General features: G+C 44.2%; 1 protein-coding gene across 5 annotated transcripts in view; it reads left to right on the top strand.

The window, feature by feature from the left end:
- LOC140185152 (neural cell adhesion molecule 1-like) overlaps nt 1-23,349 on the top strand; it is a 722,060-nt gene that overhangs the window by 656,931 nt on the left and 41,780 nt on the right. For 2 of the 5 annotated variants that reach the window (XM_072238531.1, XM_072238536.1), the window contains 2 exons: nt 13,433-13,640; nt 22,127-22,247. The exons of 1 other annotated variant lie outside the window; for it this stretch is intronic. In XM_072238531.1, the coding sequence (XP_072094632.1) occupies nt 13,433-13,640; nt 22,127-22,247 (329 nt within the window). Of the gene's footprint in view, nt 1-13,429; nt 13,641-22,126; nt 22,248-23,349 lie in introns of those variants that run through there. 2 more of the 5 variants (XM_072238530.1, XM_072238535.1) reach the window with 2 other exon arrangements.

Here is a 23,349-nt window from a genome sequence, read left to right on the forward strand (position 1 = left end):
TTGTTGTGAATGCAACTCTGGATTTCCAGCGCCAAATTACCCCAGCATTTTGTTTGTGTTACACCAGAGTTCCAGCGCCAAATTTCTCCTGCATTTTGCAAGTGTTACTCTGGACTTCCAGCGCTGAATCACCCAACTTTTTGTTTGTGTTATTCTGGAGGCCCAGCGCTGAAATCCTCCTGTGTTTTGTTTGTGTTACTCTGGATTTCTAGAGCTCAATTACTCCTGCATTGTTGTGAATGCAACTCTGGATTTCCAGCGCCAAATTACCCCAGCATTTTGTTTGTGTTATGCCAGAGTTCCAGCGTTGAATTCCTCCTGCATTGTATGTGTGTAACTCTGGATTTCCAGCGCTCACTTCCTCTTGCAAATTTTGTGTGTTGCTCTAGATTTCCAGCGCCAAGTTCCCCGAGCATTTTGTGTGTGTTACTCTGGATTTGCAGCTCTCAATTCTGCCAACATTTTGTGCCTGTAACTCTGGATTTCCAGTGCTCAGTTTCTCTAACATTTTGCGTGTGTTTTCCTGGATTTCCAGCGCCAGATACCCCAGCATTTTGTTTGTGTTACTCCAGAGTTCCAGTGCTAAATGTCTCCTGCATTTTGCGAGTGCTACTCTGGATTTCCAGCACCGAATCCCCCAGCATTTTGTTTGTGCTATTCTGGAGGCCCAGCGCTAAAATACTCCTGTGTTTTGTTTGTGTTACTCTGGATTTCTAGAGCTCAATTCCTCCTCCATTTTTGTGAATTCTACTCTGAATTTCCAGCGCCAAATTACCCCAGCATTTTGTTTGTGTTACACCAGAGTTCCAGCGTTGAATTCCTCCTGCATTGTATGTGTGTAACTCTGGATTTCCAGCGCTCACTTCCTCTTGCAAATTTTGTGTGTTGCTCTAGATTTCCAGCGCCAAGTTCCCCGAGCATTTTGTGTGTGTTACTCTGGATTTGCAGCTCTCAATTCTGCCAACATTTTGTGCCTGTAACTCTGGATTTCCAGTGCTCAGTTTCTCTAACATTTTGCGTGTGTTTTCCTGGATTTCCAGCGCCAGATACCCCAGCATTTTGTTTGTGTTACTCCAGAGTTCCAGTGCTAAATGTCTCCTGCATTTTGCGAGTGCTACTCTGGATTTCCAGCACCGAATCCCCCAGCATTTTGTTTGTGCTATTCTGGAGGCCCAGCGCTAAAATACTCCTGTGTTTTGTTTGTGTTACTTTGGATTTCTAGAGCTCAATTCCTCCTCCATTTTTGTGAATTCTACTCTGAATTTCCAGCGCCAAATTACCCCAGCATTTTGTTTGTGTTACACCAGAGTTCCAGCGTTGAATTCCTCCTGCATTGTATGTGTGTAACTCTGGATTTCCAGCGCTCACTTCCACCTGCAAATTTTGTGTGTTGCCCTAGATTTCCAGCGCCAAGTTCCCCGATCATTTTGTGTGTGTTACACGGGATTTCTAGCAGTGAATTCCTCCAGCATTTTGTGTGTGTAACTCTGGATTTCCAGCACCCAAATGTTCCTGAATTTTGTTTGTGTTACTCTAGATTTCCCGTGTTGAATTCCTGCACATTTTGTGTGTGTTACACTGGATTTGCAGCCCTCAGTTCTGCTAACATTTTGTGCCTGTAGCTCTGGATTTCCAGCACTCATTTTCTCTAACATTTTGCGTGTATTTTCCTGGATTTCCAGTGCCAGATACCCCAGCATTTTGTTTGTGTTACTCCAGAGTTCCAGTGCTAAATTTCTCCTGCATTTTGCAAGTGTTAGATTTCCAGCGCTGAATCACCCAACTTTTTGTTTGTGTTATTCTGGAGGCCCAGCGCTGAAATCCTCCTGTGTTTTGTTTGTGTTACTCTGGATTTCTAGAGCTCAATTACTCCTGCATTGTTGTGAATGCAACTCTGGATTTCCAGCGCCAAATTACCCCAGCATTTTGTTTGTGTTATGCCAGAGTTCCAGCGCTGAATTCCTCCTGCATTGTATGTGTGTAACTCTGGATTTCCAGCGCTCACTTCCTCCTGCAAATTTTATGTGTTGCTCTAGATTTCCAGCGCCAAGTTCCCCAATCATTTTGTGTGTGTTACTCTGGATTTGCAGCTCTCAATTCTACCAACATTTTGTGCCTGTAACTCTGGATTTCCAGTGCTCAGTTTCTCTAACATTTTGCGTGTGTTTTCCTGGATTTCCAGCGCCAGATACCCCAGCATTTAGTTTGTGTTACTCCAGAGTTCCAGTGCTAAATTTCTCCTGCATTTTGCAAGTGTTAGATTTCCAGCGCTGAATCACCCAACTTTTTGTTTGTGTTATTCTGGAGGCCCAGCGCTGAAATCCTTCTGTGTTTTGTTTGTGTTACTCTGGATTTCTAGAGCTCAATTACTCCTGCATTGTTGTGAATGCAACTCTGGATTTCCAGCGCCAAATTACCCCAGCATTTTGTTTGTGTTATGCCAGAGTTCCAGCGCTGAATTCCTCCTGCATTGTATGTGTGTAACTCTGGATTTCCAGCGCTCACTTCCTCCTGCAAATTTTATGTGTTGCTCTAGATTTCCAGCGCCAAGTTCCCCAATCATTTTGTGTGTGTTACTCTGGATTTGCAGCTCTCAATTCTACCAACATTTTGCGTGTGTTTTCCTGGATTTCCAGCGCTCGGTTTCTCTAACATTTTGCGTGTGTTTTCCTGGATTTCCAGTGCCAGATACCCCAGCATTTTGTTTGTGTTACTCCAGAGTTCCAGTGCTAAATTTCTCCTGCATTTTGCGAGTGCTACTCTGGATTCCCAGCGCCGAATCCCCCAGCATTTTGTTTGTGTTATTCTGGAGGCCCAGCGCTAAAATACTCCTGTGTTTTGTTTGTGTTACTCTGGATTTCTAGAGCTCAATTCCTCCTCCATTTTTGTGAATTCTACTCTGAATTTCCAGTGCCCACTTCCTCTAACATTTTGCGTGTGTTTTCCTGGATTTTCAGCGCCAAGCTACCCCAGCATTTTGTTTGTGTTACACCAGAGTTCCAGTGCTGAATTCCTCCTGCATTGTGCCTGTGTAACTCTGGATTTCCAGCACTCACTTCCTCCTGCAAACTTTGTGTATTGCTCTAGATTTCCAGTGCCAAGTTCCCCGATCATTGTGTGTGTGTGTGTGTGTTACTCTAGAATTCCATTGATAAGTTGGACCAGCATTTTGTGTGAGTAACTCTGGGTTTCCAGTGGTCAGTTGCTCCTGAATTCTGTTTGTGTTACTCTAGATTTCTCGTGTTGAATTCCTGCGGCATTTTGTGTGTGTTGCTCTGAATTTGCAGCTCTCAGTTCTGCCAACATTTTTTCCATGTTACTCTGGATTTCCAGCGCTGAATTCCCCCAGCATTTTGTTTTTGTTACTCTGAAGCTCCAGCGCTGAAATCCTCCTGTGTTTTGTTTGTGTTACTCTGGATTTCTGGAGCTCAGTTACTCCTTCATTTTGTGAATGCAACTCTGGATTTCCAGCGCTCAGTTTCTCTGAAATTTTGCGTGTGTGTTTCCCTGTATTTCCAGTGCTAAATTACCCCAGCATTTTGTTTGTGTTACTCCAGAGTTCCAATGCTGAATTTCTCTTGCATTTTGCGTGTGTAACTCTGGATTTCCAGCGCTCAATTCCTCCTGCAAATTTTGTGCGTTGCTCTAGGTTTTCAGCGTAAAAGTTCCCCCATCATTTTGTGTGTGTTATACTGGATTTCCAGCGTCAAATACCACCATCATTTTGCGTGTCATTCTCTTGATTGTGTGTGTGACTCTAGAATGCCAATGCTGAGTTACACCAGCATTTTGTGTGTGTAAATCTGGATTTCCAGCTCTCAGTTTCTCCAGAAGTTTGTGTGTGTGGTCAGGATTACAAATGCTAAGCCCCTCCAGCACTTCCTGAGCGTTATTCTCATTTTACAGCGCTGAGTTCCAACAGTGTTTTCTGTATATTACTATGGATGTAAAACACTTAGTTCCACCAGCATTTTGTGTGTGTTACTCTAGATTTCCAGCGCCAAGTCCCCCCATCATTTTTTTCTGTTTTTCTCTAGATTTCCAGTGCTGAATTCCTCTAGCGTTTTGTGTGTGTGACTCTGGGTTTCCAGTGCTGAGTTACATCAGCATTTTTTCTGTGTAACTCTGGATTTCCAGTGCTCAGTTCCTCCTGTATTTTGTTTGTGATATGCTGGATTTCAAGCACCTAGGTTCTCCAACATTTTGCGTAGGTATCTCATGATTTCCAGCAGCCAGTTCCTCCTTTAATTTGTTTGTGAAACTGTGGATTTCCAGCGCTCAGTCCCTCTTGCATTTTGCATCTGTTCCCCTGGATTTCCCAGCACCAATATCCCCCATCATTTTCTGTGTCTTTTTCTGGATTTCCAGCGCTGAACTCCTCTTAAAATTTTGTGTGTGTTACTCTGGATTTCCAAGGCTGCTGCTCTCCAGCATTTTCTATGTTTCACTCTGGATTTCCAGCACTTAGTTGCTACTGTATTTCCTTTGTGTTACCTGCATTGCCAGCACTCAGTTCCTCCTATCTTTTATTTGGGTAACTCTGGATTGCCAGTGCTCATTTCCTGCAGCATTTTGAGTGTGTTCCCCTGGATTTCCCACACCGAATTCCTCCTGCATTTTGTGTGTGTGCCTCTGGAGGAATGAGCTTCGAGTTCCTTCAGCACTTCCTGTGTATTATTCTGGATTTCCAGTTCCGTGTTCCAGCAGCATTTTGTGTGCGTGACTCTGGATTTCCAGTGGTGATTTCCTCCTGCATTTGATGTATAGTATTTGGATTTCCAACGCTTAGTACCTTATGCAAATATTCTGTGTTACTCTAGATTCCTAGGGCCAAGCTCCCCCATTATTTTGTGTGTGTTTCTCTGGACCTCCAGCACTGAATTCCTGCAGCATTTTGTGTTTATGACTCTGGATTTCCACCGGTCAGTTCCTCCTGCATATTTGGTGTGTTACTCTAGATAACCAGCACTAAATTCCCCCACCATTTTGCTTGTGTTACTCCAGAGTTCCAGCTCCAAGTTCCCTGTCATTCTGTGTGCCTTTCTCTGCAGTTCCAGTGCTGAGATCCTCCAGCACTTTTCTGTGTGTGACTCTGGATTTCCAGCGCTAAATTACCCCACCATTTCGTTTGTGTTACCCCGAGTTCCAGCGCTGAATTCCTCCAGCATCTTCTGTGTGTAAGTCTGGATTTCCAGCACTCAGTTCCTCCTGCAATTTGTGTGTGTTACTGGAGATTTCCAGCATAAGTACCCCAGCAATTTGATTGTATTACTCTGGATTTCCATTGCTGAGTTCCCCCAGCACTTTGCGTGTGTAACTGGATTTCCAGCGCCAAATTCCCCCAGCATTTTGTTTGTGTTACCTCGGAGTTTCAGCACTGAATTCCCACTGCATTTTGAGTTTGTAACTCTGAATTTCCAGTGCCCAATTTCTCCTGAATATTTTGTGCTTTGCTCTAGATTTTTAGCACCAAGTTCCCCATAATTCTGTGTGCCTTTCTTTGAATTTTCAGCGCAGAGGTCCTCCAGCACTTTTTGTGTGTGACTCTGAATTTCCAGCACCAATTCCTCCCACTATTTTGTTTGTGTTACGCCAGAGTTCCAGCGCTGAATTCCTCCACCATTTTGCGTGTGTAGCTCTGAATTGCCAGTGCTGAGCTCCTCTCGCATTTTGCATATGTTACTCTGTATTTCCAGCGCCAAGTTCCCCAGCATTTTGTGTGTGTTACTCTGGATTTCCAGTGCTGAGTTCCTCCAGCATATTTTGTGCATCACCCTAGACTTCTAGCGCCAAGTTCCCCATAATTCTGTGTGCCTTTCTCTGAATTTCCAACACGGAGATCCTCCAGCACTTTTTGTGTGTGACTCTGAATTTCCAGCGGCAAATTCCCCCACTATTTCATTTGCATTACACCTGGAGTTCCAGCGTTGAATTCCTCCACCATTTTGCACGTCAAGCTCTGGATTTCCAGCGCTCAGATCCTCCTGTATTTTGTTTGTGTTACTCTGGATTTCCAGTGTTCAGTTCTTTCTCCATTTTATTTGTGCATCTTCTGGATTGCCATTGCTCAGCTCCTCTCGTGTTTTGCATGTGTTACTCTGGATTTCCCGTGCCGAATTCCTCCTGCATTTTGTGTGCGTTATTTTAGATTTCCAGCACCAAATTCCCCCAGCATTTGGTGTGTGTACCTCTAGATTTCCAGCGCTCAATTTCTGCTGCTTACTTTGTGTGTGTTACTCTAGATTTCCAGCGCCAAGTTCCCCAGCATTTTGTGTGTGTGTTACTCTGGATTTCCAGCACTGAGGTCCTGCAGCATTTGGTGTGAGTAACTCTAGATTTCCAGCGCTCAATTTCTGCTGCTTACTTTGTGTGTGTTACTCTAGATTTCCAGCGCTGAGTTACTCTAGCATTTGGCATGTTTGTAACCTGGATTTCCAATGCTGACTTCCTCCTGCATTTTGTGTGTGTAACTCTATTTCCAGCACTGAGTTCCACTGGAATTTTTTGTGTGTAACTGGGCCTCCAGCACTGAATTACTGCTGCATTTTGTGTGTGTTACTCGAGAACTCCAGCGCTCAATTCCTCCTGCATTTTGTGTGTGTTATTCGAGAGTTCAAGTGCCAATTCCCCCAGCACGATGTCTGTGTTACTCTCAATTTCTAGCGCTGAATTCCTCCACCATTTTGCGCCTGTTGCTCTGGATTTCCATTGCTCAGTTCCTCTCGCATTTTGCGTGTATTTCCCTGGATTTGCCGCACTGAATTCCACCAGCATTTTATGTGTTACTCTGGATGTCTAGCGCCAAATTCCGCAGCATTCTGTGTGTGTTACTCTGGATTTCCAGAGCTGAATTCCCCGAGTATTTGGTGTGTGTAACTCTGGATTTCCAGCGGTCAATTTCTCCTGCATATTTTGCACCTTACTCTAGATTTTCAGAGCCAAGTTCCCCATCATTCTGTGTGCTTTGCTCTGGATTTCCAGCACGAAGATACTCCAGAATTTTTTGTGTGTGACTTTCAATTTCCAGCGCCAAATTCCCCCACCATCTCATTTGTGTTACACCAGAGTTCCTGCGCTGAATTCCTCCACCATTTTATGCATGTAGCTCTGGCTTTCCAGCACTCAATTCCTCCTGTATTTTTTTTTTGTGTTATTCTGGATTTCCAGCGCCAAATTCCCCCAGCATTTGGTGTGTGTAACTCTGGATTTCCAGCATTCAGTTTTCCTGCATTTAGTTTGTGCATCTCTGGATTTCCAGCGCTCAGCTCCTCTTGCATTTTGCGAGTGTTCCCCTCGATTTCCTGCGCTGAATTCCGCCAGCTTTTTATGTGTGTTACTCTAGATTTCCAGCACCGAGTTCCTAAGCATTTTTTGTGGGTAACTCTAGATTTTCTGTGTTGAGTTCCTCCTGTATACTGTTTGTGTTATTCTGGTTTTCTGGCACCCAGTCCCACTATCATTTTGCATGTGCTTTCCTCGATATCCCACGCCGAAATCCTGTGGCATTTTGTGTGTGTTACTCGAGAGCTCCAATGCTTAGTTCCTCCTGAATTTTGTCTGTGGTACTGTAGAATTCGAGCGCCAAGTTCCCCAGCATTTTGTGTGTGTTACTCTGGATTTCGAACGCTGAATTCCTCCGGCATTTTGTCACTCTGGATTTCCAGTGCACAGTTTCTCTATTATTTTGTGTGTATTCCCCTGGAAATTCACGCACTGAATTCCACCAGCATTTTGTTTGTGTTACCTCCGAGTTTCAGCGCTGAATTCCCGCTGCATTTTGTGTTTGTAACTCTGGATTTCCAGTGCTGAGCTCCCCTTTCATATTGTGTGTGTTACTCTGGATTTCCAGCGCTGAGTTCTTCCAGCATTTTGCTTGTGTGTAACCTGGATTTCCAACGCTGACTTCCCCCAGCATTTTGTGTGTGTCGCTCTGGATTTGCAGTGCACAGTTCCACTATCATTTTGCATGTGTTCCCCTGGATTTCACACACCGAATTCCTCCCGCATTTTCTGTGTGTTACTCTTGATTTCCAGCGCCAAATTCCGCCAGCATTTTGTTTGTGTTACTCTCAAGTTTCAGCGCTGAATTCTCGCTGCATTTTGTGTTTGCAACTCTGGATTTCCGGCACTCAATTACTCCAGCATTTTGTGTATGTGACTCTGAATTTTCAGTGCTGAGTTACTCCAGCATTTGTGTGTGTGCAGTTCTCGATTTCCAATGCTGAATTCCTCCAGCATTGTGTGTTTGTCACTCTGGATATGCAGCACTCAGTTCCTCCAGCATTTTGTGTGTGTCCCCCTCTGGATTTCCAGGGCTGAGTCCCTCCAGCATGTGGTGTGATTAAGTCTGGATTTCCACCGCTCAGTGCTTCCTTCATTGTGTGTGAGAGAGTCTGAACTTCCAGCGCTGTTAATCCAGCATTTTGCGCGTGTAACTCTGGATTTCCAGTGCTCTGTTTCTACTGTATTTTGTGTTACTCTGGATTTCCAGCACTCTATTTCCACTGTATTTTGCTTGTGTTGCTCTGGAATTCTAGCGCTCAGTCACTACCGTATTTTTCTTTTTTACTCTGGCTTTCCAGTGCCGGATTCCTCCAGAATTTTGCATGTTTAATTCTGGGTTTTCAGCGCACAGCTTTTAAAAAAATATTATTTTGCTTCTGTTACGCTGGATTTCTGGCGCTCAGTTCCTACTGTATTTTGTTTGTGTTACTCTGGATTTCCAGCGCCGAATTCCTCCAGAATTTTGCATGTTTGATCCTGGATTTTCAGCGCACAATTTTTCATTTAATTTGCTTCTGTTACCTGGATTTCTAGCGCTCAGTTCCTCTTGCATTTTGCGTATATTCCCCTTGTTTTCCTGCGCTGAATGCCTTTTGCATATTGTGTGTGTTACTCTAGATTTCCAGCTCCAAGTTCCCCAGCTTTTTCTGTGTGATACTCTGGATATCCAGCGCCAAATTTCTCCAACATTTTGTGTGTGTTGCTCTAGGTCTCAAGCGCTAAGTCCCTCCAGCATTTAATTTGTGTTACACTGGATTTCCAACGCTGAGCGCCTCTGCCATATTGTCTGTGTGTTATTCACGATTTCCAGCGCTGAATTCCTCCAGTATTTTGTTTGTGTTCCACTGAATTTCCCATGCCAAATTCCTGCTGCATTTTGTGTGTGTTACTCAGTTCCTCCTGCATCTTGTTTGTGTGTTACTCTGAATTTCCAGGGCTGAGTCCCTCCAGCATTAGGTGTGTGTAATTCTGGATTTCCGCCACTCAGTTTCCTCAGCCTTTTGTTTTTGTTACTCTGCATCTCCAGCACAGCATTTTGTGAGTGTAACTCTGGATATCCAGTGCTGAACTCCCCCAGCATTTTGCTTGTGTAATTCTAGATATCCAACATTCAGTTCCTCCTGCATTATGTGTGTTACTCTGGATTTACAGCGCTGAGTCCCAATAGTACTTTCTGTGTCTTACTATGGATTTAAAGCTCTTGATTCATCCTGCATTTTGTGTGTGTTAGTCTGGAATTCCTGTGCCAAATTCCAAGTGAATTTTGTGTATGTTGTTCTGAATAGACATCGCTCAGTTCCACCAGCATTTCATTCGTGTTACTCTGGATTTCCACTGCTCAGGATCTCTTGGATTTTGCGCATGTTACTCTAGACTTCCAGCGCCAAGTTCTCTCAGCATTTAGTTTGTGTTACTCTGGATTTCCAACACAGAATTCTTCCAACATTTTGCACGTGTAACTCTGGATTTCCAACACACAGTTTCTCCAGCATTTTATGTGTGTGTTTATTCTGAATTTCCATTTCTAAGTTAGATCAGCATTTTGTGTGTGTGTTACTCTGGTTTTCCAATGCTGGGTTTCCCCTGCATTTTGCGTGTCATTCTAAGTTTCCAGCACTGATTTCCTGCAGTGTTTTGTGTCTCTTACCCTGTATTTCCAGTGCTGAGTTCTGCCTGCATTTTGAGTGTTACTCTACATTTCAAGCACTGAGTTCCTCCAGCACTTTTGAGTGTGTTGCTCTGGATTTCCAGTGCTGAGTTCCACCACATTTTTGTCTGTCACTCTGGATTTCCTGCGCTGAATTTCTCCTGCAATTTGTGTGCTCTAGTTTGGATTTACAGCGCGCAGTTTCTCCAGCATTTTGTGTGTTTTACTCTGGATTTATTGCACTCAATTCCTCCAGTGTTTTGTACGAGTTACTCTAGATTTCCAGCGCTCAGTTCCTCCAGCATTGTGTGTGTGTGTGTTACTGTGGATTTCCAGTGCACAGCTCCTCCTGCATTTTGCGTTTGTTTCTCTGGAACTACAGTGCTCAGTTCCTCCTGCATTTTGTGTGTGTTTCCCTGGATTTCCAGCACTCAGTTCATCCTGAATTGTGTGTCTGGTAATCTGGATTTCCAATGCTGAATTTCTCCGGCATTTTGTTTGTGTTTCCTTGGATTTCCAGCGCTGAGGTCTCCCTATATTGTGTGTGTGCGCGTAAGTCTGGATTTCCCGCATCAAATTCCTCCAGCAGTTTGTGTAACTCTGGATTTCCAGTGCTGATTTCCACCAGCATTTTGTGCATCTAACTCTGGATTTAGAATGCTGAGGTCCTTCTGCATTTTGTGTGTTATTCCAGATTTACGTCGCTCAATTCCTTCAGCACTTTTTGTGTGAAACACTAGATTTCCTGCGCTCAGGTCTTCCCACATTGTGTGTGTTACTCTAGATTTCCAGCACTGAGTTTCTCCTGCATTCAGCGTGTGTTACTATGGATTTACAACGCTGACTTGCACTGCCATGTTGTGTTTGTTACTCTGGATTTACAGCAGTGAATGCCCCTGCATTTTGTATGCATTTCTCTGGATTTCCCGTGCTCAATTATTCTTGCATTCTCTGTGTTATTCTGATTTCCAGCACTGACTTTCCCAGCATTTTGAGTCCTTAATTCTGGATTACCCATGCCAAGTCGCCAGCATTCTGTGTGTGTTACTCTGGATTTATAGTGCTGAGTTCCACCAGCATTTTGTGTTTGTTACTCAGGATTATCCACGCGGAATTCATCCTGCATTTTCTGTGTGTTTCTCTGGATTTTCAGCACTGAGTTCTTCTTGCATTTTGTATGTGTAACTCTGGAGTTACAGCGCTGAGTTCCTCCAACAGTGTGTGTGTGTGTTACCCCAGATTTCCTGCGCTAACTAGCTCCTACACTTTTTGTGTGTTACTCAGGATTTACAGCACAGAATCACTGCCGCATCTTGTGTGTGTTTCTCTGGATTTCCCACACTGAATTCCTCCTGTATGTTGTGTGTGTTACACTGGATTTCTGGCACTGACCTCCCCCCCCCCCCCGGCATTTTGTGCCCGTTACTCTGGATTGCCCACGTTGAGTCTCTCCAGCATCTTGTGTGTGTTTCCTTGGATTTCCAGTGCTCAGTTTCTCCTGTATTTTACATGTGTAGACCTGGATTTCCAGCACTGAGAGCCTCTTGCATTTTGTGTGTATTAATCTGCTTTCCAGCACCGAGTTCCTCCTGGATTTTGTGTATGTTTCTCTGGTTTTCCAGCACTGAGTTTTCTCAGCATTTTGTATGTGTAACTCTGGATTTCCAGTGCTCAATTCCTCATTGTGTGTGTGTGTGTGTGTGTGTGTATATGTGACTCTGGATTTCCAGTGCTCAATTCCTCATTGTGTGTGTGTGTGTGTATATGTGACTCTGGATTTGCAGCGCACAGTTCCTCCACCATTTTGTGTGTATTACTCTGGATTTCCAGCACACAGTGCTTCCAGCATTTTGTGTGTGTAACTCTGGATTTACAGCACTGGGTTCCTCCAGCACTTTGCATGTGTAACTCTGGATATCCAGCACTGAATCCCTCCAGCATTTTGTTTGTGTTACTCTGGATTTCCAGCATCTCCAGCATCTCTATGTGTTTTTGGAGGAGAATGAACAGTCGACATTTTGGGCCGAGACCCTACATCAACTTCCTGGTTGTGAGTAGAACCTCAGTTTATTTCAGGAGTTATTTTAGAATGAAGATTGTCTTGTTGGTGTACGGAACCGTCAAAATTTTGAGAATTATCTCATGGGACGTTTCGAAAGGATGCTGCAGGTTTAAATCAAGAATCAATGATGAACTTTATTCACTATATATATTTATATGTATTAGAAATCTGCTCTGATGTGTTGGTGCAACATACAACAAAAACAACAATGTTGAACATTTATAAAGAATAATGAATCATATAAAAAGTAAAGCCAGAGGTTTTAGTATGGATATAGAATAAAAAATGTGTTAATACAGAAGGTTGTTATGGCTGGGGTGGTAATGAGGGTTAAGATCCCACTACTTATTAAATGCTCCAAATGGCGTTTGCCTCAAGTAGCCTCTGATAACCAAGTCCAGCTACTAAGCCCGGTGGAACCGTTTCTACTGACAGGAGAAGGGTCAAAGGTGGGTTACTGATGCCTTAAAAGCAGTCACTTCGGGCAGATGGGGCTTGACAGCCATGGTTAGCAGCTCACCTGGGAGAAGGAAAACTCTGATTTCAAACCTCCGCTGCATTGCGGCTGTACCCACTCACCGGGAAGGCTTTGGGAGTAAACCTGGAGGGGAAAATCCAGAGCTGGGATCCCTAAGGCAGTCCTACATTGAGCTCACTGCTGACTGCCAACTACTGTGATGCTGCTGGTACCAAACTGTATCAGTCTCTGCCATTCCCTTGGGGTCATCAGGTGCATGGAGAGGTGGAGCTTGCTACATGGGCAACAGCTTGCTCCCCATATCGTACTCTCTAGTCTTGCGTTTCTAGACAGCTGGGACGCATGGTCAACTCTGATCCGACGGAGGCCCTCACCCTCACCCAATATAAAAATAACAGTATGTATTTACTCAGTATATACTCAGCATTATAAAAAGTGGCTTCATGTGTCTGCAGTGCCCTGCAGTGATGTGTTGAATGATAGCAGGGTGGGGAGCTAACTATAACTGTTGATCAGACTTACTGGCTTGGGGAAAGAAACTTTTAAGATGGCGTGAAGTTTTTGTTTTAGTAGCCCTTTCCCAAAGGGAGCTTTTGGAAAAGGCAGTTTGCTAGGTGGGCAATGATTTCCTGCTCGTTTCATACAAGTCCTGCAGTGATGGCAGACTGCAGCGCATGAGTTTTTCTGCTGACCTGACAGGATGACTGGTGAGAGGGTGCTTCTCCAACCTAGATAGTAATGGCTGATGTGAGAGCAGTGTAGATTTGCAACAGTGTATTCTGGGGATAAAATTTTACCAACTGCCACAGGAAGTGCCAAGCCTTATTGGCTGAGGATGGATCAAACCTTCATCGTACATAAGTCTAACCAAGTTACAGTCAAATGGTTTTCTGCACTGTTAGAAGTGGAAATTTAGAATTGAATGGTTATTGTGAGTAATTGACTATATTTGTTTCAGAAGCTGACCCATCGAATGATTCAGGCCTGGGCACCGGTGCCATTGTTGGGATTTTGATTGTCGTTTTCCTTGTCTTGCTGGTGGCCGTGGACGTTACCTGCTACTTCATCAACAAGTGCGGCCTGCTAATGTGCATTGCCGTAAACTTCTGTGGTCAGCCCGGGCCTGGGTCAAAGGGCAAGGACATCGAAGAGGGGAAAGCTGCATTCTCGTGAGTAGCTTCAATCTGCAATTCCTTTTTGGTCTAATGATTGACGTAAGATATAAGAGCAGATTTAGGCCATTTGGCCCATCAAGTCTGCTGTGCCATTCCATCATGACTGATTTACTATCTCTCTCAACCCCATTCTCCTGCCTTTTCCTTGTGTCCTTTGATGCCCTGACTAATCAAGAAACTGTTAACCTCTGCCTCACATACACCCAATAACTTGACCTGCACAGCCATCTGCGACAATGAATTCCACGGAAACACCATCCTCTGGCTAAAGGAACTTTTTCCTCATCTCTATTGCTATTGCTATGGTCCTAGACCATAACATCCTCTCCATATCCACTTTATCCGGGCCTTTCAGTATTCAATAGGATGCACTGAGATCACCTCTCATTCTTCAAAACTCCAGAAAGTGCAGGCCCAGAGCCAAGAAAAGCTTCTCATGTCAACCCTTTCATTCCTGGGATCATTCTCGCAAATACCCTCTGGAACCTCTCCAATGCCAGCATATCTTTTTTTCAATATGGGGCACAAACTGGCTCACAGTACTCCACGCGTGGCCTTATAAATTCTCAGCACCCATATCCTTGCTTTTATATTCTAGTCCTTTCGAAATGAATGGCACCGTTGTGTTGACTACAGACTCAACCTGTAAATTAACATTTAGAGAATCCTGCACAAACACCCCCAAGTTCCTTTGCACCTCTTTTTTTTGGAATTTTCTCTCTATTTAGAAAATAGTCCACACCTTTATTCTTTCTGCTGAAGTGCATAACTATGCACCTTCCTACATTATATTCCATCTGCCACTTCTTTACCCATTCCCCCAATGTGTCTAAATTCTTCCACAGACACCCTGCTTCCTCAAAACTACCTGTCCCTCCACCTGGCTTTGTATCTTCTGTAAAATTGGCCACAAAGCTATCAATTCCTATATCCAAAACGTTGACATACAACGTGAAAAGTAGCAGTCCCAACACTGACCCCTGCAGCACACCTCTAGTCACCGGCAGCCAGCCAGAAAAAGCCCCCTTTACTCCACTCTTTGGTTCCTGCCAGCCAGCAAATCTTCTGTCCATCCTGCCTATTATTTCCTCAAAGATCACAGCACAGCTCATGTGTCCTGCAACAGCATCACCTGAACTGGTTTTGGGCATTCAGAGAACAAGGAAGAGTACTGCACAGGCACAGGACCTTCAGCTCATAATGTCTGTGCTGAACACAACTCACAGTTAGGAGGCTGCTAGATCTGGAGATGTTATGATCGAGATGTTCTTCTGGGGCAGGTGGGACCTGTACAAGAGAGACGGGTTACACTTGAACCCGTCCTTTGCACCTTATCCTTTCTGGGAGGTTTGTTAGTGCTACTGGGGAGGCTTTAAACTAGGTTTGCAGGGGGATGGGAACCAGAGTGCCAGAGCTGACAGTGTGGCTGGGGTGAAAATAAATGATGTTAAAAGTTCAAGCAAATCCGCTAATAGACAGGTTGTGAGTGGTGGTAAAAATCTTTTGAGGTGTATATATTTCAATTCTAGGAGTATTGCGGGGAAGGCGGATGAGTTGAGGGCGTGGATTGACATGTAGAATTATGACCTTATAGCAATTAGTGAAACTTGGCTACAGGAGGAGCAGGACTGGCAGCTTAATATTCCAGGGTTCCGATGTTTCAGATGTGATCAAGGCAGAGGAATGAAAGGTGGGGGAGTAGCATTGCTTGTTAGGGAAAATATTACAGCAGTGCTCAGGCAGGGCAGATTAGAGGGCTTGTCTACTGAGTCCTTATGGGTGGAGCTGAGAAACAGGAAAAGTATGGCCACATTAGTGGGATTGTATTACAGACCACCCAATAGTCAGCGAGAATTGGAAGAGCAAATCTGCAGAGAGATAGCAGGCAACTGCAGGAAACATAAAGTTGTGGTGGTAGAGGATTTTAATTTTCCATATATTGATTGGGACTCCCATACTGTTAGGGGTCTAGATGGTTTAGAGTTTGTAAAATGTGTTCAGGAAAGTTTTCTAAATCAATATATAGAGGGACCAACTAGAGGGGATGCAATGTTGGATCTCCTGTTAGGAAATGAGTTAGGACAATTGACAGAAGTCTGTGTAGGGGAGCACTTTGGTTCCAGTGATCATAACACCATTAGTTTCAATTTGATCATGGACAAGGATAGATCTGGTCCTAGGATTGAGGTTCTGAACTGGAAGAAGGCCAAATTTGAAGAAATGAGAAAGGATCTAAAAAGCATGGATTGGGACAGGTTGTTCTCTGGCAAGGATGTGATCGGTAAGTGGGAAGCCTTCAAAGGAGAAATTTTGAGAGTGCAGAATTTGTATGTTCCTGTCAGGATTAAAGGAATAGGAATAAGGAACCTTGGTTCTCAAGGGATATTGCAACTCTGATAAAGAAGAAGAGGGAGTTGTATGACATGTATAGGAAGCAGAGAGTAAATAAGGTGCTTGAGGAGGAAAAGAAGTGCAAGAAAATACTTAAGAAAGAAATCAGGAGAGCTAAAAGAAGACATGAGGTAGCCTTGGCAGTCAAAGTGAAGGATAATCCAAAGAGCTTTTACAGGTATATTAAGAGCAAAAGGATTGTAAGGGATAAAATTGGTCCTCTTGAAGATCAGAGTGGTCAGCTATGTGCGGAACCAAAGGAAATGGGGGGATCTTAAATAGGTTTTTTGCATCTGTATTTACTAAGGAAATTGGCATGAAGTCTATGGAATTAAGGGAAACAAGTAGTGAGATCATGGAAACTGTACAGATCGAAAAGGAGGAGGTGCTTGCTGTCTTGAGGAAAATTAAAGTGGATAAATCCCCGGGACCTGACAGGGTGTTCCCTCGGACCTTGAAGGAGACTAGTGTTGAAATTGCAGGGGCCCTGGCAGAAATATTTAAAATGTCGCTGTCTACGGGTGAGGTGCCGGAGGATTGGAGAGCGGCTCATGTTGTTCCGTTGTTTAAAAAAGGATCGAAAAGTAATCCGGGAAATTATCGACCAGTAAGTTTAACGTCGGTAGTAGGTAAGTTATTGGAGGGAGTACTAAGAGACAGAATCTACAAGCATTTGGATAGACAGGGACTTATTAGGGAGAGTCAACATGGCTTTGTGCGTGGTAGGTCATGTTTGACCAATCTATTGGAGTTTTTCGAGTAGGTTACCAGGAAAGTGGATGAAGGGAAGGCAGTGGATATTGTCTACATGGACTTCAGTAAGGCCTTTGACAAGGTCCCGCATGGGAGGTTAGTTAGGAAAATTCAGTCGCTAGGTATACATGGAGAGGTGGTAAATTGGATTAGACATTGGCTCAGTGGAAGAAGCCAAAGAGTGGTAGTGGAGAATTGCTTCTCCGAGTGGAGGCCTGTGACTAGTGGTGTGCCACAGGGATCAGTGCTGGGTCCATTGTTATTTGTCATCTATATCAATGATCTGGATGATAATGTGGTAAATTGGATCAGCAAATTTGCTGATGATACAAAGATTGGAGATGTAGTAGACACTGAGGAAGGTTTTCAGAGCCTGCAGAGGGACTTGGACCAGCTGGAAAAATGGGCTGAAAAATGGCAGATGGAGTTTAATACAGACAAGTGTGAGGTATTGCACGTTGGAAGGACAAACCAAGGTAGAACATACAGGGTTAATGGTAAGGCACTGAGGAGTGCAATGGAACAGAGGGATCTGGGAATACAGATACAAAATTCCCTAAGAGTAGCGTCACTGGTAGATAGGGTCATAAAGAGAGCTTTTGGTACATTGGCCTTTATTAATCAAAGTATTGAGTATAAGAGCTGGAATGTTATGATGAGGTTGTATAAGGCATTGGTGAGGCTGAATCTGGAGTATTGTGTTCAGTTTTGGTCATCAAATTACAGGAAGGATATAAATAAGGTTGAAAGAGTGTGCAGAGAAGGTTTACAAGGATGTTGCCGGGACTTGAGAAACTCAGTTACAGAGAAAGGTTGAATAGGTTAGGACTTTATTCCCTGGAGCGTAGAAGGATGAGGGGAGATTTGATAGAAGTATATAAAATTATGATGGGTATAGATAGAGTGAATGCAAGCAGGCTTTTTCCACCGAGGCAAGGGGAGAAAAAAACCAGAGGACATGGTTTAAGGGTGAGGGGGGAAAAGTTTAAAGGGAACATTAGTGGGGGCTTCTTGACGCAGAGAGTGGTGGGAGTATGGAATGAGCTGCCAGACAAGGTGGTAAATGCGGGTTCTTTTTTAACATTTAAGAATAATTTAGACAGATACATGGATGGGAGGTGTATGGAGGGATATGGTCCGTGTGCAGGTCAGTGGGACTAGGCAGAAAATGGTTCGGCACAGCCAAGAAGGGCCAAAAGGCCTGGTTCTGCGCTGTAGTTTCTATGGTTCTATGGTTCTATGGTTCTATGTTCTTTGGCATTTCAGGAAGTGGTGTAAAACTTGGTAATTACTGCTGTTTCATTAGATGTTCTGAGAACAAAGAACACAATGCCAAATTAAATCTCTACTACCTGCACTTGTCCCAAATCTCTCCATTTCCTCCACACGTATGTGTCTGTTGCTTGATTAGTGTTCATTTAAAAAAAAAATTTTCTCATAGCTTAACTCTATTTTTAACCTGATGTGCTCTCTCTGCATTTAAGTTTTAAACTGGAGTTTTAAATTGCTATTGTTTTCATAGTTTAACTTGTTTATATTTTATATAGTCACTTACATGTGTGTAATTGTTCAGTGAATTTTCAGTAATTGTAGTATGGCTGTCTCCGTTCTAGAAGTTTCTCTGCCGCCAACGTCATGCCACTGAATCACGCTATTTCACAGGTTATTTCTTATCACTGGAATGTGCTTTATCTGTCCAGCTTGACCACAACATTAATTGTTTTCTTTCTTGGCTTTTCTCCAGTCTTTGTTCTTATAATACCAAATGAAACAGCATTAATTACCAAGTTTTACTCCAATTTCTTACTTCCTAAGAACCTCTGGATCATATCAGCTCCAGATCCAACACTATCAAACAGCCTCTTAAATGCATTTGTTGACCATCTTTTCTCCTTCATGAAATTCTCACTGCTTCAGTCAAGCACTCAGCATAATCAAACACCCCAGTGATCCTGGACATTCTCTCCTCTCTCCTCATTCTTTACCCATTCCCCCAATGTGTCTAAGTGCTTCTACAGACACCCTGCTTCCTCAAGGCAGAAGCTACAAATACCTGAAAGCACCAGACTAGGACAGCTTCTATTCCACCGTTATCAGACTCTGAATGGACCTCCTGTATAAGGTGGGCTCTTGGCCTCAAAGTCTACAGTACCGTACAAAAGTCTTAGGCACACCCTGTGCGCACATATATGCACAGTACTGCATTTGTCAATGTGGAGCAGAGAGCGAGTATGTAAATCCAGGGAGAACAAAGGATGCTGGGAATGTTGAGGGTGGAGTGCCGCAGGAGGGGTGTGGGACAGGTGGCAGAGAAGGAGTGCCGGGCAGGGAGTGGCGTGGGTGCAGACACACCGAGACCTGAGACACCAGGCAAGGTCATTGGATTCCAAACGATTGGTTCATTGATCATTACAGGATATCTCTTTGGTGCTTCCTGCTCCCTCCCCTCTCCCTTCCCCTTTTCCCAACCATGATTCCCCTCTCCCTGCCCCCTTCCCACTCTCAGTCCACAATAGAGACCCATATCAGAATCAGATTTACCATCACTCATATATGTCATGAAATTTGTTTTTTTATGGCACAGTATAGTGCAATACATGAAATTACTACAGTAGTGTGCAAAGCTTTGAGGCATTGTTGCTATATATATGTGCTTAAGACTTTTGCACAGTACTGTACCTCGTTATGATCTCACACTTTTATCATTTTCCACAGAAGGCAGGTGTGGTTATAAATGGAGCATGAGTGGAGTTCTGCGACCCCTGCACATTGTAATTTTTATTAAAAAAACTTCGTTGAAGAAGTAGAAAGGGTAGAATAGTAAGTTTGCAGATGGCAGGAAGTTTGGTGGTGCTGTAGATAGTGTAAAAGGTTTTCATATGTTGCAACGGGACATTGTAAGGATGCATAGGTGGTAGATGGAGTTCGACCCAGAGAAGTGTGGAGTGATTCACTTTGGAAAGTCAATTTTGAACAGTGAGTACAGGGTTAATGGCAGGATTCTTAGCCATGCAGAGGAACAGGGGGATCTTAGGGTCCACGTCCATAGATTCCTTAAAGATGCTGCTCAGGTTGGTAAGATGGTTAAGAAGGCATGTGGTGCGTTGGCCTTCATTATTTGGGGAGTTTGAGTTCAAGAGCCATAAGTTAATATTGCAGCTCTATAACACTCTAATTAGACCACACTTGGAGAAACATGTTCAGTTCTGGTTGCCTTATTATAGGGTGCAAATGAGATTTACCAGTACGCTGCCTAGATTAGAGAGCATGTCTTATGAGGAAAGATTCAGCGAGCCAGGATGTTTCTCTTTGGAGCAAAGGAGGATGAGAGGTGACTTGATAGGGGAGTACAACATGGTATGAAACATACATTGAGTGGACAGCCAGAGATTATTTCCCAAGGCTGAAATGGCTAATACAAGGGTGCTTAACTTTAAGAAACACATATAAAAGTTGCTGGTGAATGCAGCAGGCCAGGCAGCATCTGTAGGAAGAGGTGCAGTCGACGTTTCGGGCCGAGACCCTTCGTCAGGACTAACTGAAGGAAGAGTTAGTAAGAGATTTGAAAGTGGGAGGGGGAGGGGGAGATCCAAAATGATAGGAGAAGACAGGAGGGGGAGGGATGGAGCCAAGAGCTGGACAGGTGATTGGCAAAAGGGGATATGAGAGGATCATGGGACAGGAGGTCCGGGAAGAAGGAAAAGCGGGGGGGGGGGGGGGGAAAGCCCAGAGGATGGGCAAGGGGTATAGTCAGAGGGACAGAGGGAGAAAAAGGAGAGAGAGAGAAAGAGTGTGTGTATATAAATAAATAACAGATGGGGTACGAGGGGGAGGTGGGGCATTAGCGGAAGTTTGAGAAGTCAATGTTCATGCCATCAGGTTGAAGGCTACCCAGATGGAATATAAGGTATTGTTCCTCCAACCTGAGTGTGGCTTCATCTTTACAGTAGAGGAGGCCGTGGATAGACATGTCAGAATGGGTATTGGATGTGGAATTAAAATGTGTGGCCACTGGGAGATCCTGCTTTCTCTGGCGGACAGAGCGTAGGTGTTCAGCGAAACGATCTCCTACTCTGCGTTGGGTCTCGCCAAGGTATAGAAGTCCACATCGGGAGCACCGGACGCAGTATATCACCCCAGCCGAGTCACAGGTGAAGTGTCGCCTCACCTGGAAGGACTGTCTGGGGCCCTGAATGGTAACGAGGGAGGAAGTGTAAGGGCATGTGTAGCACTTGTTCCGCTTACAAGGATAAGTGCCAGGAGGGAGATCAGTGGGGAAGGATGGGGGGGGGGGTGCGGGAGGGAAAGATGTGCTTAGTGGTGGGATCCCGTTGGAGGTGGTGGAAGTTATGGAGAATTATATGTTGGACCCGGAGGCTGGTGGGGTGGTAGGTGAGGACAAGGGGAACCCTATCCCTGGTGAGGTGGTGAGAGGATCGGGTGAGAGCAGATGTGCATGTGAGTCTGGGTAGCCTCCAACCTGATGGCATGAACATTGACTTCTCAAACTTCGGCTAATGCCCAACCTCCCCCTCGTACCCCATCCATTATTTATTTATATACACACATTCTTTCTTTCTCTCTCTCTCCTTTTTCTCCCTCTGTCCTTCTGACTATACCCCATGCCCATCCTCTGGGTTTCTCCCCCCCCCCCTTTTCCTTCTCCCTGCGCCTCCTGTCCCATGATCCTCTCATATCCCTTTTGCCAATTACCTGTCCAGCTCTTGGCTCCATCCCTCCCCCTCCTATCTTCTCCTATCATTTTGGATCTCCCCCTCCCCCTCCCACTTTCAAATCTCTTACTAGCTCTTCTTTCAGTTAGTCCTGACGAAGGGTCTCAGCCTGAAAGGTTGACTGTACCTCTTCCTATAGATGCTGCCTGGCCTGCTGCGTGCAGCAATTTTTATGTGTGTTGCTTGAAATTCCAGCATCTGCAGAATTCCTCGTGTTGGCATATGTCACGAAATTTGTTGTTTTGCGGCAGAGGGGAAGAAGCTGTTCCTGAATCCTGAATGGAGGGCTCTGTGAGAGGGAAGGGTTAGATTGATCTTAGATAGGTTATAAAGTCAGCACTGTGCTATAGTGTTTTATGTTCTAGTTAGTTTCAGAAGTTTTGGGTCCATTTAGCTCATTGAAGCACAGAATCTTCATGGAGACGGTCTGTCCTTTTTGATAACAAGAATCTGCATAGTTGGAAGCCTACACTCTAACCTAACTTGAACAAGATCTGTCTAGAGTACTTGTAACTGGTAGCTAATTTGTGACTGGCAGTAAATTTTAAAAAATTCTACACCTCTTCTCTGATGTACAAACTGCTGTCTTGCATTCCTTCTTAGGAAGGACGAGTCAAAAGAGCCTATCGTGGAGGTTCGAACCGAAGAGGAACGAACACCAAACCATGATGGTGGAAGCCAAATGGAGCCAAATGAAACCACCCCACTGACAGAGCCTGAGTAAGTGGTAATGTGTTTGAGAATGTACTGCCTCTGTTCTGTATATCTAAATTTTTTATTTGGTTTAATGGCTATGGTTCCATGGTTGGTTAATAATTCCTGCTTGCTGTATGGCACCTATAAATCCAGTGAGTTACTTTCTGGTGTACAACCAAATTGACTTCATTTTCCTTGATTATATAAGACCAGAAGACATAGTAGCAGAATTAGACCATTTGGCCCATTGAGTCGGTTTCTCCATTTCATCATAGCTGATTTATTATCCCTCTCGACCCTATTCTCCTGCCTTCTCCCTACACCCTCTAACACCTTTACTAATCAAAAACTTATCAACCTCTGAATTGAAAATATACCCAATGGCTTGGCCTCCATAGCCATCTGTGGCAATGAATTCCACTGATTCATCACCCTCTGGCGAAAAAACAAATCCTGTTCCCAGTGTTATTGAAGATTTTAAATGGGTCAAGCCAAATTGAGGAAACTTAAAGTCAAGGTTGGTTGTGAATTCCAGGGAATCCTAATTTGTAAACAGTTTAAACTGAATTAACTCAAAACTAAAGAAGTGATTAGAATCTGATCTGCTTTATATCTGATGAACCCTGAAGCATTACCTTGAAATTCGTCATCATTATCATTATGCGCCGTGTTGCATGACATGGGCGATCATGGTCTCCATGACCACGATTGTTCTTGGCAAATTTTTTTACAGAAGTGGTTTGCCATTGCCTTCTTCTGGGCAGTGTCTTTACAAGACGGGTGACCCCAGCCATTATCAACATTCTTCAGAGATTTTAAAAACGTAAACACAAGGAATTCTGCAGATGCTGAAAATTCAAGCAACACACATCAAAGTTGCTGGTGAATGCAGTAGGCCAGGCAGCATCTCTAGGAAGAGGTACAGTCGACGTTTCGGGCCGAGACCCTTCGTCCTGACAAAGGGTCTCGGCCCGAAACATCGACTGCACCTCTTCCTAGAGATGCTGCCTGGCCTGCTGCGTTCACCAGCAACTTTGATGTGTGTTTCTTCAGAGATTGTCTGCCTGACATCAGTGGTCGCAAAACCAAGACTTGTGATATGCACCAGCTGCTCGTATGGCCATCCACCA

This window comes from Mobula birostris, chromosome 20 (genome assembly GCF_030028105.1).
Source record: "Mobula birostris isolate sMobBir1 chromosome 20, sMobBir1.hap1, whole genome shotgun sequence".
NCBI lineage: Eukaryota > Metazoa > Chordata > Chondrichthyes > Myliobatiformes > Myliobatidae > Mobula > Mobula birostris.